General features: G+C 48.7%; 1 protein-coding gene across 1 annotated transcript in view; it reads right to left on the bottom strand.

The window, feature by feature from the left end:
- NFX1 (nuclear transcription factor, X-box binding 1) overlaps positions 1 to 18,205 on the bottom strand; it is a 2,569,209-nt gene that overhangs the window by 912,867 nt on the left and 1,638,137 nt on the right. Inside the window, exons 16-17 of the mRNA XM_069620539.1 lie at positions 3,519 to 3,749; positions 3,340 to 3,413 (exon numbers count right to left, since the gene is read on the bottom strand). Coding sequence (XP_069476640.1) covers positions 3,340 to 3,413; positions 3,519 to 3,749 — 305 coding nt within the window. The remainder of the gene's footprint in view (positions 1 to 3,339; positions 3,414 to 3,518; positions 3,750 to 18,205) is intronic.

The following is an 18,205-nucleotide window of genomic DNA, read 5'->3' as shown; positions in this document are numbered from 1 at the left end:
CAGCAATCACGAAGAGTGTGTTTGAGGGTGGGCCGACAGCAAGAGTGGATCCTCCTCCATTTGCCTATACTTGGTGTCCAGGTGCCGATTGAAGGGCTGGGCCGAAAGGGGCTTGAGCCACCCCTTTTTGCCCAAGGCAACAAAATCCTTCTGCATCGGGATCCCCGTTCTAGCCGCAGGGCGTAGAGCGAGGACCTCTGTGACTACCTGTGCCTCCAGTTGTTCGACTTCGGGTTGAGGAAGGCCCAAGTACTCTGCCAGACCTGCGAGTCATTTGTCGAAGGCCTCAGCTGACGATGGTGTGTCGGGGTCTTCTTCCTCGTCTGTATCCACCAGGGCGTCCGGCTGGTCAGAGCAGGTGGAGGGGTGCTGGGTGCAGAGAGCGGAGGTGTGGAGACCGGAGGCTGCAGCTGAGGCTGGTACGGAACCGCCAGAACTGTGGGATGCAGGGGACCCGGAATCGAAGGAGCTGGCGCGGGCAACAGGGGCTTCACCAGGGCCTGCGGGAGCATGTCCCTGATCACATCCTTAAGGATGGCCCCCATCTGAGGAGATCTGAGGAGAACTCATGAGCGTGAGGAACTTTTCAAAGAACCTGTCCTCGAAGGCCGGTGGGGTGGCAGGCGATATTGATGGGGTAGCAGGCGGCTGCTGAGGCCGGTGCGTATTCTAACTGTTTGCTGTGTAAACCTGCACTGCTGATGGATAAGCTGTAGGCCACGTACCTGGTTGACACCAGTCCCACGTTGAAACTCATTCTCCCACCTGCTCCGTTCCTTCGGGAGGTATCGGACGAGCGGCCATCTTGTCTGGCGCAGTGGCCATCTTGTCGAGCTGCATCCCACATACCGAAGTCGTGGTGCTTGGCTCACTGGTCCCAGCCTCCTCCAGGACTCATGGCGATGGAGCATGAGACCTACCCTGCACCTCAGGCCGAGGCCTGGCAGGCGTGTCACCCTCAGCTGAGTTGCCGGTAGTGCTGCGCGCAGGCGCCCCTTCGGACATGTTGCCGGTACAAGGCCGGAGCCCCTCGGGTGTACACCCCATAAAAGAACCTTGTGGTCCTCAGCAATGTCTCCGGAAGGATCTACAGACCCCTCGGCCTGGCGGCCGGTAGCTGAACTAGCCTCGGTACACATGCTGTTGCGAGAACCTGAGAGGTTCCTCCCGTCTGGGCGTTTCCTTCATCTGGAATCGACTTCTCGAAGAGCTCCCTCCACCTAGCAAGACTGTTCGTCAAAGCACGCAAAGAAAGTGCGTCACGTGCGGTGCAACCCTTCCATCCATGGTCGGACCAAGGCAGCGGAGGCAAGGAGCATGGGGATCTGATGTAGGGAAGAGCCCCTCGCAGGCTGGACACCTGGTGAAGCCCGCTGAAGTCGACATGCGCCGGGGAGCAGCGTGGCACCAGAGGACCGAGTACCTGAATGATAAAAGAAGACAGAAGAAAGTATCCGGGTGAAGAGCGCATGGTATTACATGGCCGAAGCCAAACCCAGGAGCGCTGGTGAAATCGGACCATTCTCGTTTATGCGGAAAAGGTGACCGAGGAGTGGCGCCGGTGGGTGGAGTCAGGGCAGCGCATGCTCCCAGGGCTGTCTCTCTAAATTTAAAGGGGAAGAAGATTTTTTTCTGGTGAAAAAGGCTCTGTCTCCCGTCCCTAGCGAGGGACACCCATGCAGTATGGGGGAAAGGAGACAGGACGTAAGAGTAAATAGGGGTACACAAAGATTCAGCTCCATGATGAAGGAGAGAGCCTCGCGAATATCTTCACAAATGCATTTCCTGCAATGATCCTGGAAGAAGTCAAGAGGCACTTTAACTCTGCAGTAGAAATTCGGTCTTCCTGCAGTCGCGTCTCCGGGTGGTGGACAGCAAAGCCTTGAGGACGCCCACACAGAGTTCCAGCCATTTGCCCAGCCAGAAGTTCCTGCAATGATTAACAGCTGGTTCGAGGCCTTGCAGAGGAAATGCAAAGATGCACGCCTCAACGACTGAAAAACAGGCAAAGTACCTCAGACAGGAAAGGCAACTGGTTGGCCTCACCAGTCGTCTGGAGAAAGTCACCCTGCAGAGGTCTTCCCTGTCAATCAGAAGGTGGAGGTCCGCAACTTGGTGGTATTGGCTGAGCCTGTACCGTTTTTTGAAGCAGTGCACTTGCGTCCCTCAGTAGTCTTCTTCACATCTCTTCATTAACAGTGGTTGACTTGGTTCCTGGGTCCAGCTCGTCTTCTTGTATTCAGAAAATGGGCTTTTTGAAAAACATTTTGGAGGTGGCTGTTCAATAGTGTATAACCATATATATATATATATCTCTCTCTCTCTCTAAGGTACATGAAGAAAAGAGGAAAGGGAGGCCCTTATGAAGCTGGCAAGGTAGGACAATAAACAAAGGACATGTCATCATGAGCAGCACTTAAAACATGAGGGGGGAAGACATTTTTTAGTCTATGGGCCCCCGTTGGAGCATTATCGCGGCTAAAAAGGGGGCCTGCAATAATGCATCCAGAAAATAAGTGAAAACGTAACAACTGCCACCAGCTTGTTCTACTTGGAGAAAAGGGATACAAAGTATTCCCAAAGCACTCCTTTGGAGATGACTTGTGCTTCAAACTGTAAAATACAAAAGTCATAAAAGGGAGATAACTACTCCCGTACTGGTAAGTCTCGGGACTCACTAGTGAACCCAAAATAACATTGCAAAATGGAACCTAGGCATCTCTGACAGCACAACACATAAAATGTGCTGCCATAGGAAAGCATGAACGCCAAAACTAAGGGGAGAGGTCACCCCACACTGGACCCTCAAAAGAAGTGTCCAGTGTTCTCAGAACGAAAGCAAATGCAGGATGTGAGTGAGGTCTCACTCACCTTCAAAGTCAATGAAACAATTCCAGCAGTAGCGTTGGGAGGCTCAGGACAGAGGGTAAGATTTGCCAACAGGAAATCACCCTAACAGTGAAGTTAAGGTCACCCATGATGAGTGTAGTGACATCAGCCGGGAGGGATTTAAGTAGTAGGTTGAGTTCAGAACTTAGAGTGGTGTTTGGATGGTAAATAAGTATGATGGAGAAGAGTAGAAATAAGAAGTTGGACAGAGAAGGGTTCTAAGGAGGAGCAAGTAAAGTCGATGGTTGAGGGGGAAGATGGTCATATGGTGTGTCCTTACTGATCATCATATCAACACGTTTCAGCTATCCGTGGGGAGTGGGAGGATTTAGCAATTTCAGTGTGGGGGACAACCATTGTGGTGGTGTGAATAAGGGGAACCCAGGTTTCGGTGACGGAAATTACAGAGTAGGTGTTAGAGGGCAAAGAGCAAAGCAAGGTCATACAAACCTTTGATAAGCACAAGATGCTTCTGAGCAAATCATACTCTCTTTACGACGACCGCATTCACAATGGAGCTCTACCTGTTTAAAAAGATACAAACCTACAATTAATACATTTAGAGGGAAAAACATTCTTCTACTATGCTGGGATTTAACCATAACAAAACCACACTGTGCAACATTCACCTTAGTATTACAGGAAGTTGCAGGGCAGGCAAGAGATGGATGACATGGAGCCATGCACGGATGGCTGCAATCTGGTCTGGGGATAGTACAGGGTTGTTTACAGTCCTCTTCGATGAGACACTCTCCTTTGTGGCAAATCCTTTTGCACTTATGCATGCCACATTTTAAAATCTGATTGCAATGCAAGCCGCACGAAATGTCCGTCAAGTGACAAGGTATATTACTCCGCAACTGGAAGTTAAAAAAAAGCATTTGGAAACAGCCATTAGCTATTTTAATGAGATATACTCTCTTTATGTTTGCATAATTTCTCTTAAATGGCTACCTACATTTCAGGAAAACCAATGCATACAGAGTACAGGCTTTAGTAATTAAGAAAAAAAGTTAACATTGCAATGAATTATTATTTGCACATAGGTTTACTCCTTTGATCAATTATGTGAAACGTCCCACTGCCCTATGGCGCGGCATGCAGCTGTTCCTTAGATGCAGGCATTTGAAAGTAAGGTAGCTTTATATGCATCATACACAGACTAGCAGCATCCACTTCCACTGTCACCTATACGCTCACCACAATCACTGTCAAATGTGTTTTATATAACTTACAAATGTCACTGGAATGATTTTTAACCCCCGAAACTGCAGGCGTTTCACAGCTCCAGCATCCCACAAGCTGGAGTTTGGATGGATGATGGCTTCAATGAAGACTGCGTATGTGTGGGAAATATATGATGGCCTTGGAGGGGTGCTCTGAACTGGGGCTGAAGGTTTATTGCTGCAACTATATTTTTCAGAGGTAGGCTGTGAGGTGAATAGCTTGTGCAGTGACTGGCGAAATGCAGGCAAGGTCTGTAATGGAAAAAACTTACAGGGTAAAGTTCTCTCTATGGATTCTCCAACCACAGATAACTCATTTTGATACATATCTCCAGCACAAGTTGTTCTCAAAAATTTTCAGCACGAGGCGTAGTATACCTCAGTCAATCCGCTTCCTTGACCCTAGATAGAACGTCACCGCAAATGGAGCGCACTTTGACTCATGATGCGAGGTCTTTATTTCTGCCTGCTCAACACACTGATTTTTTCAGTAACACTATTTTTTCTTTCACCATCATACCCGCTCCCAAGCAGTCTGGTTTCAAGCGCTTCCGGAACTGTATCACCGAAATGTCCCCAAGTGATCAGCACAATATCTCTGTGTGGTGTCTCGGGTGGATGACAACTTTGAATAATAAGACAGCTACCATCAGTCGATAAACCGCCAAGGCTTTGAGTGCTTAAAGAGAAATGCGTGCTAGGATCCCCTCCCTCAAAGTCCCTGCCCCTTCTCGCCAGTGGTCCTTTGAGGAGGATACGGGGAAGGGCACTGGGGGGACCCAACTGTAGAAAAGAAAAAGAAAAGGGGACGGGGTGGTAGGGTGGGGTCACATTTTTTTAGCAAATCTCATCATTCCGCCTCTTCTCGCAAGAAGACAAAGCACCAATCTAGGAGGAATGAGAAAGAGGACTCCCATTGCGGTTAGGTTTCCTGTTCTCTAAATATGCATGAAGACCCCATAGCCCATAAAACACATTACATAGTCAAAGGACATTCTCAAATCATGCCTAAGAGTGGGAGAAAAAGAGTCTCACTTTTAGCAGGAGAAAAAAATAAACCCCAAAAATCCAGCAACGCTACTGGGGGACTCACTAGGTATGGGAAATTAGCCTTTACAGAGAATTATCCCTAACACATGTATCAGTCAGTTATAAAGCCTTCTTCAGAAGGGAGCAATAGAACAGTAACACACAAATATACTTCAATATTGTACACTATGAGTTTCTCAATCAGACAAGACCCTTTGGGGGTCGCCCACAGACAACCTACACCCACAGGTGACTTCAGTAACAAGGGTGCTGGGGACATTAATATCTTACTGTTGCCATTCAGAACACTCTTTAAAAAGTGGGTAAAAGGCAAAGGTTATTAGAACACAAGAGACCACAATTATTCTTAAGCAGTGCAGATACTTTTAGAGTTCACTTTAAGAACAAGTTACTTACCAACTGGTAACGTTTTTTAGATTGGATGTTCCTTCAACGTATTCCTCATCTTAGATGTATTCCATCCAGCTTTGCTGCTCTTTGGAATTTTTTTCGGCAGAGGGCACCGTGCGTCGATGTCGTCGAGTCGATGGTCCCTCGAAGGCCTCCGTTGAGGGTGACGTCATCGGGTATATAAGTAGTACGCGTGGCGCCCGTTGGCCTGAGTTCGGTTTTTCCCCTCTTTTTATCTGTGATCTTGTACTGTGTAGATTGTGCCGGCAGACTATCAGCCTTGCGAGATTTGAGATGGCAATAACCCGGAAAAAATCTACAGAGGGGTAGTCTGGGAGGGCGATGAGGAATACGTTGGAGGAACATCCAATCGAAAGAACGTTACCAGTTGGTAACTAACTTGTTCTTCGAGTGGATTGTGTCCTCCAACGTATTCCTCATCTTAGATAAACTCCCAAAGCAGTATTTTGCATACTTTCTCTGGAGGAGGGGTCAGATTTTTTCCCCACCAATGCCCTTAGATGGCGGAATAAAGCACTGCTTTTCCAAAGGTCAGCTCCCTAGACTGGGAAGCATCCAAGCTATACAATTTTGAGAACGTGTGAAGTGAAGTCCAAGTTGCTGCTTCGCAAATTGACCTTATTGGGACACCCCTTTGAAGGGCCCTAGAAGAGGCGATGCCTCTGGTGGAATGTGCCCTTAATCCTTCTGGTGGGTCTTTTTGTGCTAGTCTGTAGCATTCTGAAATGCAAAGCACGATCCAGCGTGAAATTGTCTGTTTTGTTACCGATTGACCCAGTTTCCTTCCTGTGTAGCCTATTAACAACTGGTTGTCCACTCTAAGCCTAGAAAGTCTAGAGATGTAAAAGCTTAAAGCTCTTTTTGGATCCAGTCTGTGTAATCTTTCTTCCTCCTTAGAAGGATGAGGTGGAGGATAGAATGAGGGTAAAACAATTTTCTGACTTAAATGAAAATCAGATATTACCTTTGGTAAAAATGATGGTTTAACCCTCAATACAACTCTGTCCTTATGGAACACAGTAAAGGGTGGCCCAGAAAACAGTGCCTGCAATTCGCTCACTCTTCTTGCTGATGTTCGAGCAACTAAAAAGGCTGTTTTCCATGTTAGTAATCTTAATGGACACGTGTGCATAGGCTCAAAAGGGGCACACATTAAGAATTTTAGGACTAAATTTAGATCCCAAATCGGTACTTGAAATGGGTGAGGAGAAAACACATTAGTGAGACCTTTTAAGAATTGTGTTATCAAAGGAATTTTGAAGTAAGAGCATTCTTCTGATGAGGGCTTGAAAATGGAAAGCGCCGCAAGGTAACCTTTTATTGTTCCGATATTCAGACCTCTATGTGCTAGGGTCAGAAGGAAAGATATTACTTCCGGAATAGAACATAGAAAAGGATGAACATTCTTTTCCCTGCACCAGTTGAAAAGCTTTTTCCAACGGCAACGGTATAGAGACTTTGTTGCTGGCCTTCTTGCCGAAAGCAACACCTCCATAACATCATCTGGAAGGTTCCAATCCCTGTATCACAGCCTTTCAGATACCAAGCATGAAGGTTGAGTGTTCTGACCTCTGGGTGGAGAACCTGACCTTCAATTTGAGAGAGAAGGTTCTCTCTCTAAGGAAGACGTACTGGAAGACAGATGGACATATCTAGAAGGTCCAGATACCACGTTCTCCTGGCCCAATCCGGAGCAATTAGGATCATGCGGTTCCCGAAGCGTCTCAGCCTCCTGATGACCTGAGGAATTACGGGAATCGGAGGGAACGCGTACAATAGTGGGACATTCCAATCCACCACGAACAGGGCTCCTCTCGGGGGAAATTCCCTTGAGCAATACCTTTCGCATTTTCGGTTGGTACTGGTTGCGAATAGGTCTACCTGAGGGGTTCCCCAAAGGCCGAAGATCTCTTCAATGACTTCCTGAGCCAATTCCCATTCGTGGGACACCGTGCTCTGCCTGCTCAGAGCATCTGCCGTCATATTCTCTTCTCCGGCTAGATGAATTGCCGTTAAAGAGATTCCCTCCTGAATCGCCCAATACCAGAGCTGCATTGCCTCTCTGCACAGGGGTAGTGACCCCACACCTCCTCTTTTGTTTAGGTAGTGCATGGCCACTGTGTTGTTCGTCATTATCAGGACATTCTTTCTCCTGACAGATGGCAGGAAGGCCTTCAGCGCTAGTCTGATTGCCCTCAGCGCTAAAAGGTTGATATGTAGTTTGGACTCCGATGGAGATCAACGACCGGTGATTGTCAAATCGTTGGTATGTGCTCCCCACCCCAGGAGTGAGGTTCTGTCACTACTGTGATCTCCGGCCAGGGTTGCCAAAAAGGTTCTCCTTTTAGGATGTTCTCTGTACAGGTCCACCATAGGGGTCTTGTCTGACCTTGTTCGGAATCTGAAGAAGATACGTCATTTGACCCGAGAACTGGGACCACTGAGTCTTTAGGGCCTATTGAAGGGATCTCATCCTCAAGCGTGCCTCTGGCACCAGAAAGATGCAGGATGCCATGAGGCCGTGCAACCTTAAAAAGTCGTAACCCTGGAGATTTTGGGCATTTTGGAATTTGGAAACCATCTGAAGAATGTCTTGAGCCGTCTTGGGACGCGAGCTCTTTCCCAAGGATGTGTCTAGTACAACTCCTATGTACTGAAGCTGTTGTGAAGGTGTCATTTGAGACTTCTTTAAATTGAGGAAGAAGTCCAGTTTGTGGAGGAAGTGGCAGGTGACTTTCAGATGATCCAGTGCTTGCTTGGCAGAGCGCGCTCTGATCAACCAATCGTCCAGGTAGGGGTAGACATGAATCCCCCCTCTCCTGAGGTGCGCTGCCACCACTACCATTAACTTGGTGAAGACCTGTGGGGCGGAGGTCAACCCGAATGGCAGGACTCGAAACTGATAGTATGAGTCACCAACTACGAACCTCAGGTGTTTTCTGTGTTTGAGATGAATCGGCACATGAAAATAAGCATCCTGGAGGTCCAATGACACCAACCAGTCCTGGAGTTAAAGGGCCTGAAGGATCTGAGAAAGGGTAACCATCTTGAATTTGTCTTTCCTGAGGAACTTGTTCAAGTTTCTTAAGTCAAAGATGGGTCTCAGTCCTCCGTCCTTTTTGGGGATCAAAACATACGGGGAGTACCAACCCTTGTTCCTCTCTGCTGAAGGTACTGGTTCTATAGCACATTTCGCCAGCAGGGTTGGAACTTCCTGCTGTAGGAGCGGGTTTGAAAACTTCAACGGGTGTCTCCCTGGTGGATTGCTTTGAGGTTTCTTTAGAAAAGGAAGGCAATAGCCTTGGGCTATTATTTCTAGAGCCCAAACATCTGAAGTAATGGCTCGCCATTCTTGCAGATGCCGTGACAGCCTGCCTCCTACAGGTGTTTTGTGGTGCAGGTTCTCAAAGTGGTTTTGTGGCGGATGTTGCAGCTGCTGATGGCAAAGAGGCTGCAGCTGGAGCTGGCTTAGCAGGTTTTCCTCGTCCACCACGAGTGGCCTTTCTTTGGCCCCTTTGACTGGCCATTCCTCTCGTCTTGGAAAGAAAATATGTTTACACCTAGCACACCGTAGCAAATCTTAATTGGTAAATGTAAGTTTGAAAAAAGGTTTTTTTGGAAGTCTAGGTGCAGGGGAGAAAGATAACCCTGGCATCTGGATTGTAGAAATAAATGCAAACAAAATAAGTTCCCAAGCAGGGAACTCCCGTCCCCTGCACACTGTATGGGGCTGTCTAGCCAAATTCTTAAGTAAAAGAGTAATACAATGTTCTCAATATTTACTAAAAATGACCTTAAGACATGAGATTCATGAATACATTTTAGGCATCACATGATTCAATTGATAATGACTTATTCAATCTTGTATACAGACAACACTTATAGCTTAAATGTTAGATTAGTCCAGGATTTTATTTTCCAAAAGGCTGAACGCCCAACGCGTTTCGAGAAAATGTTCTCTTCTTCAGGGGCTGTATTTATGCAAATTCAACTTTTCAATCTGGTAAAAACAAATTAAATAGTATTTTCAATTTCAAAAGTCACCATACATTTTTTTTGGCAAAATAATCATAAGATCATCAATATATTAGAAGAGACATTCAGATCCATACAGTTTTCCAGTTTTTGACATTTGAAGATAAGTCCAAATTTTAAGTGATGCGAGTTAGTAAGCTCCCACAAAGCCCTTTCATGTGTGGCGTATCTCATGGTGATCTCTCTAACTATGAGACCACTGAACATAATGGGTATATTAAGAACTTTATGTCGTCACGCTTACCCTGTTCCTCTATTTTTAAGGTTGGGTAAAAAGCCATTTTCCTCCATCTTGGCGAACAATGCACGGAATAGGTATCCCATCTGGGCGTTCCAGGGATTTTTCTAAAATATTTAATGAAATATTTTAATAATTTAATAAAACTTTCATTTTCGAACAACTGATGTCTATACATATGTATGTTCGCAGTATCTGCTTGGACTTAAGGATGAAAATGAATCATTAAGGATTCTTAGTCTATGTGGATCAAGAATGACAAAAATAGTGCTTCTTTTAGTCTGTTACGGTGGACTTTTAAGGTTGTCATAACCAGTATTGAATCACAACTAAGTGAAAAAATATAATTCATGGATTAAATGAATAAGTAAATCTTAAGTAACTTACTCAAAATCCGAGTAATGTATTTATAGAGGGTTCGTTACCCTATGAAGGCGTAAGATATTCCTGTTCTGATGCCTGGTCTGGTTCCCAAAGGTATAGAAGAGCATCAAACGAAACAAGCGCTCAGTCACCTAGAGACAAATTGACTCATGGTTAGATGCGCAGTGTTCAAGATAAGTGCCCTGAGTGGTGAAGTTAGGTCAAAAAACGTACTTGTTCTGGTCTTAGTCCATTCGTAGTTGTGGAATCTCTAAGCGGATAAAGCACAGGATGTGCGTCATATTAAAGATGGCCGTTTTTATGTTGTTTTCGATCGTAATGTCATCACGTTATGCGTGTGAATGACGTCACGATGTAAACAAAGTCCGTCATATGCATGTAAAACTCAGTATGCATATAGATAATGGCATGAGTGTTGATAAGTTTCTAAGCCGTCTTGTTTTCTTAGTTCTTCAAATAAGGTGTGTTATGTAGAGTAAGGAACAAGTTACTTACCTGTATCTGTTGTTCTCCAGCATGGGTCTGGCATGGATTCACATGCTCATGAATATTCCCCGTCGTCAGGCTGGGAATCCTCGGTAAAGAAAAAAATCAGTATCAGTCTCGTTTCTGATCTGTCTTTCTTAGTAGTAACCAATCACTGATCTCTAGGTCATACTGCCCCCAGCCAATGACTGCCCTCTCCCTAAGCCCCGCCTCCGGCAGCCATCCTCAGATTTGGTAGCACGCCAAGTGGCAGTATGACCAAGTGAAGAGCCGCAGAGGGGTAGGCGGGAGGGTTCGCATGTGAATCCATGCCAGACCCATGCTGGAGAACAACAGTTACAGGTAAGTAACTTGTTCCTTCTCCAGCATGGGGTCTGGCATGGATTCACATGCTCATGAATAAAAGAATACATAGCAGTATACACATGCACAACCACGGGAGGCGGCAACAGGCTCAACATTAAGCAAAACAATAACTCAACATTAAGCATCTCTTACCTCCTCACCAGGCTCACCTTAAGCGAACAGGTTGCGCAGCACTGCTTGGCCGACCGTGGACTCCTCCCTGGAGTCCCGATCGACGCAGTAGAATCTTGTGAAGGTGTGCGTCGACCTCCATGTAGCAGCCCTGCAGATGTCCAGCAGGGGCACAACAGACAGGAACGCTGTGGTAGCAGCGATCGCTCTGGTCGAATGGGCTCTCGGACGGCTGGGCAGCGGTCGGCTTGCCAACCGGTGACAATGCATGATGCAGCCGGAGACCCATCTGGAAATGGAAGTCTTCGATAGAGCCTTCCCTTGATTCACAGACCCCAAGTTCACAAACAGTTATGACGTCTTCCAAAAACTCTTTGTGCGGTCCACGTAGAACTTCAGCGCTCTAGCTACATCCAGCGAGTGCAAAGTCCTCTCGGCCGGTGTCGAAGGCGACAGGAAGAAAACTGGTAACACCAAGGGCTCGTTGAGGTGGAAGTCCGACGGCACCTTGGGCATGAAGGAGGGGTGCGTCCTTAGCACCACCCTCGTGTCATGAAAAGTCAAGTATGGAGGCTTGAATCTCTCCCACTCGTCATGCAGAGGTGATGGCCACGAAGAACGCGGTCTTCCATGACAGGAACTTGAAAGGCGCCGAATGCATAGGCTCGAATGGGGCTCCCCATGAGCCTGGTCAGCACCACATTAAGCTCCCACGCCGGGGCAGGAGCCTTCAACCGGCGGGAACGATCGGAATAGTCCCTTCATAAATTCCTTCACCAGGCGATGAGACCACAAGGACGCCGTCCCGTAGTCCTGGTATATCGGGAGATGGCAGCCACATGTATTTTTATGGAGGCGTGAGCCAGACCAGCTTTGGCCAGTGACAGTAGGTACGGCAGCACTTGAGGGGCCGTAATCCACAGAGGGTTAATCTTCTGTGCACTGCACCAGACAGAGAACCTCTTCCATTTATGACCGTAACACTTGAGAGTTGAGGACGCCCTGGCCTTTGCAAGAACCTCTCTTCAATCAGCCGGGATATCGTACCCTCCAAAATCTAGTGCTGCAGGAGCCAGGCCTGCAAGTTCAGAGACTGTGGGTCGTGGTGGAGAATGGCGCCTCCTTCTCTGGAGAGGAGATCCGCGTCCGCCGGCAGCCTGACTGGCAGGGACGTTGACAAGTCCAGAAGGTCCGGGAACCAGATCTGCCTCGGCCACGCCGGTGCGACGAGGATCATCCTGCACCTGGACTTCTTGAGCTGGTTGATGAGGCGGAGCAGCAACGACAACGGCGGGAACGTGTACAGAAACAGGCCCAAGGGAACGAGAAAGCATCACCCATGCTCCCCGGCTGTGGGAACCTGCTGGCGAACCTTTGGCACTTGGAGTTCGTCGCCGTCGCGAACAGGTCGATCCGGGGTTTGCCCCATCGTTGGAAGAGTCGATCCACTTGATCCTGGCGCAGTTCCCACTCGAGTGAGTCGGCGATGGTGGTTTTTATTCCTGCCAGGTGGAAGGGAACCAGAAACATCCCCTGGGCGACGGCCCAGTGCCACAGATCCTGGGCCTCCTTGGAAAGGGCTGGGGATCTGGTGGGCCCCCTGCTTCCGTATGTAGAACATTGTGGTGGTGTTGTCTGTGAAGATCCTCACCACTTTGTCCTTGAGGGACGGGAGGAACGACTTGAGCGCCCAGAACACTGCTCGGAGCTCCAAGATGTTGATGTGAAGAGACCTCTCCTCCAGGAGGCCTCTTGCGTGGAGATCTCCGGTGTGGGCCCCCCAACCCTCCAGAGAGGAGTCCGTAGTCACCGTCTCCTGAAACGCTGGGGTTTGAAGGTATGTGCCCGTCGTGAGGTGAGCCCGGGTGCCCCACCATAGGATCGCCCGACGGAAATCCTCATCGAGGAGGATCCTGTCCTCGAAGCAACCCCTCGCCTGAAACCAGCGGGCATCGAGGAACTCCTGTAGCGGACGCATCCGAAGTCTGCACAGGGGCACAAGGTAGATGCATGAGGACATCATCACGAGAAGGGACTTGATAGATCTCACCCTGGCCACGTCCGTGGCTAACAGGCGCCGCCCCTTGCCCAGGATGGTCTTGGTCCTCTCCTCTGAAGGGGAGGCCAATTGCTCCACAGTATCGAGCTTCGCCCCTAAAACAGAGCTACTTGCGATGGAACCAAGTGGGATTTGGGGTAGTTGATGGCAAACCCCAGCTCCGTGAGCAACCGGACGGTCCTCGCCAGATGATCTACGGCGAGTTCCCTTGACTTTCCCGGATTAGCCAGTCGTCCAGGTAGGGGTAGACGTGGACCCCTGCAGGCATAGCCGTGCCGCCACTGGTGCCAGGCACTTGGTGAAAACCCTGGGTGCCGACTTTAATCTGAATGGTAGGGCTCTGAATTGGTAGTGGCGTCCCTGAACCACGAACCTGAGGAACTTCCTGTGCATTTTTAGAATGGGGATGTGGAAGTAAGCATCCTCCAGGTCCAACGACGATAGGAAGTCGTCTTCCTCCAGCTGTCCCAGCACGTGCTGGAGGGTGACCATCCTGAATTTCTGCACCTTGATGTATTTGTTTAACCGACACAGGTCCAGGATGGGGCGCCAACCGCCAGTCTTCTTTCTGACGAGAAAGTACCTTGAGTACACTCCGGAGCCCTGGAGCCTCCTGGGGACTAGCTCGATGGCACCTTTTTTGAGCATCGCCTTTACTTCCAACAGCAGTTGAGGGACATGATTCTCCTTCCTGGCCAGGGGAGGAATGCGAGGGCACTTCTTTTGGAATTCCAGCGAGTGCCCGTTGGCCAGGGTGTCCAGCACCCAACGGTCGGTGGAGATGGACTCCCACATGCTGACGAACTTCGTCAGCCGTCCTCCCTTCGGGGTGCTTCGGTGGGGGCTCGACGACACGGCCGGGTCAGTCTTGTTTGGAGGAGGCCTTGCCTCCTTGGCCTCCTTGACGACGACGGCGGGATCCCCCTTGCTTGCCGCGACCTCTGTAGGCCTCCTGGGAAGAGGAGCGGGCCGCATGGCGGTAAGCGGAGGAGCCACCACTGGATCCTTTGGAGGCACCCTGTCTGCCTCTGGGGCTCCGAAAGGGCCGTCGCTGCTGAAGCAGCCCAAGGGCCCGGGCTGTCTCCGAGTCGGTCTTGATGGCCTGTAGAGACTCATCCACCGCCTTACCAAAGAGGTTGTTACCGTCGGACGGCATGTCCAACACCCTGGTCTGGACGTCCTGGCGAAAGTCTGCCGCCTTGAGCCATCCCCGTTGTCGGAGGCAAACTCTGTTGCCTAGTTGGCGAAATCCGGTATCGGCGATGTCCGTCGCCACCGTTATGGCGTGATCCGACGCCACCTCGTCCTCCTGCATAATTTCTAGGGCCTCCGCCCTTTTGTCAACAGGCAGGAAATCTAGCAGGGGAGCTAATTTGAACCAGAGCTCCCTGTCGTAGCGGGCCACGATCGCTAGGGCATTGGCCGCCTTAATCGTCGTTGCCGCCGACGAGATGACTCATCGTCCCATAGAGTCCAACTTCTTGCCCTCGCTGTCTGGCGGGGAAGTGGAAGTTGAAGCCGCTGTGCCCGCTGCCTACTTCTTAGCCGCTGCCCAGACGACCGAGTCCGGCGTGGGCTGGGCCCTGAGGCACAGGGGGGAGGCATCGGGGACTCGGTACTTCTTCTCGTACCGGGGTGGACTCTCCTCCGCTTGTTCGGACCTGGTTCTGGCTCCTCCGTCGGGGTGCGTGGTAATCTCGTCCTTATCTCGGTACATAAGGATTGGATTGCCAACAAAATGGCCGCCGAGCTATCCTGGGGCTCGGGCAATGGCTGCGACGGACGGGATGGCCGCTCCATTGGGCCCTGTTCGTCGTCGCAATCTTCTATCACGTCAGCAGGGACCGTCCCCTGGGATCGAACCTTCTCGAACCTCTCATTGGGGTTTCTGAACCTCTCGTTGAGGTCTATGGACCTTTCGTTGAGGCCTTCCTCGGTCTCCACCAGTTCCTCCTCAGAGGCTGATTCAGAGTCTGTAATGGCCACCGCCCCCCCCCCCACTTTTTCAGCCAGGGGCTTCACAGGGGACTTAGCGATGGGCTGGTAAAAGGATTCCCTCAGAGGCGGCAGGGATACTCTGGGCCCAGAGGCTGTTTCCATTGGCGTAGTCTCAGCCGGCACTGCCGAATCGCAGCCACCACTTCGGTAGAGGCCTTAGCCGGGTGGATCAAAGCCCTCACCACCTTAGGTGCGTTCTGGGCCTTCGCCTTGGGGGGAGGATCAGCGCCTCGCTCCCCCTTCGAGATCGAACGGGTCAGCTCCACCAGCCTACCCCGGTTCTCGGACTTCCTCCTCCCCGAACCAGAGCGCTGGCTCGTGGTTGAACGTGCCGGGGAAGTAGCGCCCTGCTTGGCAACCGAAGAGCCCGACCTTGCGGTGCTCCCAGAGCCCGCAGACTCGCGGTGCTTGGCCTTCTGGTGGGCCCCCGTCACCGGGGCGCCCTCTAAGGACTTATAAGCCCGCTCAGACGACTTCTTCGCCTTCTCACTTGCTGTGCCTTTCTCCAGCCAGGTGGCGAGGCGGGAATGACGATCTTGTTTGGTCCATTCCGAAAGGTTCTTGCAGAACGCACAGTCCTTCTCCACGTGCGTCTTGTCCCCATGTAGGCAGTAGAGGCATCGCGAATGCTCGTCCTCCTTGAAAACGTTATATAATCTGCATCCAGGGCAGTTCCTGAACAGCTTGGATCCGGGCGTCGAGCTCCCCTTGTCCTGGGCCATGTCCGTTGAGGTAGGCCACAGATCTTCCGGAATCCTCCAAGAAGTGTAAACTCGACGAAAACTTCACCCTTGAGGGGCATAGAAGAATTCCGAAACGTGTCCCCGTTATCGGAAGTAGAAGCGGTGGAGCTTGAGGCTCGATTAAATTGAAAAAATGAGAAATCTCCTGAAAAAAGCGTGAAAACGCAGCAAAAAACTTGAGAGCTAAACACGAGGACTCCCAACACTTCAGCGTGCGTTAAAAATCTGAGGATGGCTGCCGTAGGCGGGGCTTAGGGAGAGGGCAGACATTGGATGGGGGCAGTTTGACCCAGAGATCAGTGATTGGTTACTACTAAGAAAGAAAGATCAGAAAAGAAACTGATACTGATTTTTTTCTTTACCGAGGATTCCCAGCCTGACGACGGGGAATATTCATGAGCATGTGAATCCATGCCAGACCCCATGCTGGAGAATATCCAATTCTCACTTGTTTGGCGTCAGTGACGTCACCGCGTAATCTGCGTCGATGACATCACAATGTCAACAGACCACGACCTCTAGGTTTTGTTATTATGTTTGAAATTGTCAATGCTGAGGACAAGAATTAACGAAAGTCAGTAGATAGTCAAAGTTAGTGAAAACAAGTTATGTTTTCTGGTGCCTGGTATAATTCTAACCCGTTTGGCGTTCGTGACGTCATCTCGTTATCAGCGTTAATGACATCACAATGTCAACAAACTGCTGAATCAAGGTTATATTATAATGTTTAAGATATGTTAAAGGCAAGAAATGATCGAGAGCAAAAAAATGTTTTAGTCAATGTTTATACATTTGTACTATTCTTTTTGTATATCAAAAATACAAACCAATGCGAGAACGTTGAAAGAAAGTTGTCACCCAGGGGGGACTGTTCCCATATTGAGAATTACTAGGATTTGTCGTGACTTCCGCTATTTGAAAAAAGGACGGTGAATTGCCCAATGGGTGGAACAAGTTCAAGAATCATGTCTAAGGTAATCCACAGAAGGAAAGTTCTCCTGTGCAGTTTAGTGCGAGATAATCATGTAAATTGTCATTCGAAACACTAATGTTGATCACATCGATGTATTGAATGAATATAATGAATGAATGTCACTGAATTATACAAAAAATGGATTGATTTAAACAGATTGCCTAAGAGTCCATACAGGCACTTATGTGTGCTCCTGTCTCTAGAGGTGTGTTTTTCCCACAAACAATCTTTAAGGATAGACAGCTGGATTGTATTTCACAAAAAAATCTCGTAATCAGTAATCCATTTTACTATACAATGCTGAGCATACTATGTACATAATCTTGATACATTCCTGTCTCTTGTTGAGTACACAATCTAGTTTTTTTGGAAGGATGGTACCCTGCTTAGGTAGATAATTGAAATGAAGTACATACAGTTCATTCCTAATGCACATAGTCACTAAATGTGTATTTAGAGTGTGGATTTTTTTAAGAAGTATATGTTGGTGATGTTAATTTAGGTACCTAAAAAGGGGCCGAGGTAGTATTCTTCATTTAGGCCATGTGGTGTTAATGCGTCAAGTTTATGTATCCAGAATAGTTCTCTCTGGGATAGTTTCTTGGCTATATCACCACCCCTGGGTAGGGGATGGATTATTTCAAGTATTGCCCATCTTAATTGGGAGATGTTATGGCCGTTCTCTTTGAAGTGTCTATACACTGGTGATTTGTCGTTGCACATCCTGATGGAAGATTTGTGCTTGGTCCAGCATTCTTTGGCTTTCCGAATTGTTTTACCCACATAATATTTCCCACATGGGCATCGGAGTGCATAGATCAAATTTTTACCATCGCAGGTTGCGAAATCTCTCAAAGGTATCTTTCTGCCACTGCTTGGATGTCTTATGTGATCTCCTTTTATAATGCTAGCACAATGTTGACAATTCAAACAGGGGTATGTACCAAACTTTTGTTTCCTCAAGGTAGTTTGAGCTGGTTTCCTGTGTCGTTCGGCTCTGACCAGTGTATCTCTGAAATTATTTCCTCTTTTAAATGCTAGCATTGGTGGTTCCGGGAAAAGACGGTTGAGGTTGGGGTCTGATTTAATGAGGTTCCAATTTTTGGAGATGATTCTTTTAATCTGGAAACTCTGACTGGAGAATTTCAAAGTATGGATCAGCCGTGATGTGGTTTTCTTTGGTTGTTCTTCTTAAAGTTTTGTCCGTGTTTGGGTTTCTGTCCGTAGTATTGCTTT

This window comes from Ambystoma mexicanum, chromosome 5q, assembly GCF_040938575.1.
Source record: "Ambystoma mexicanum isolate Mex_15411 chromosome 5q, UKY_AmexF1_1, whole genome shotgun sequence".
NCBI lineage: Eukaryota > Metazoa > Chordata > Amphibia > Caudata > Ambystomatidae > Ambystoma > Ambystoma mexicanum.
The sequence above is the reverse complement of the archived record's forward strand: the minus strand, read 5'-3'. Positions and strand labels throughout refer to the sequence as shown.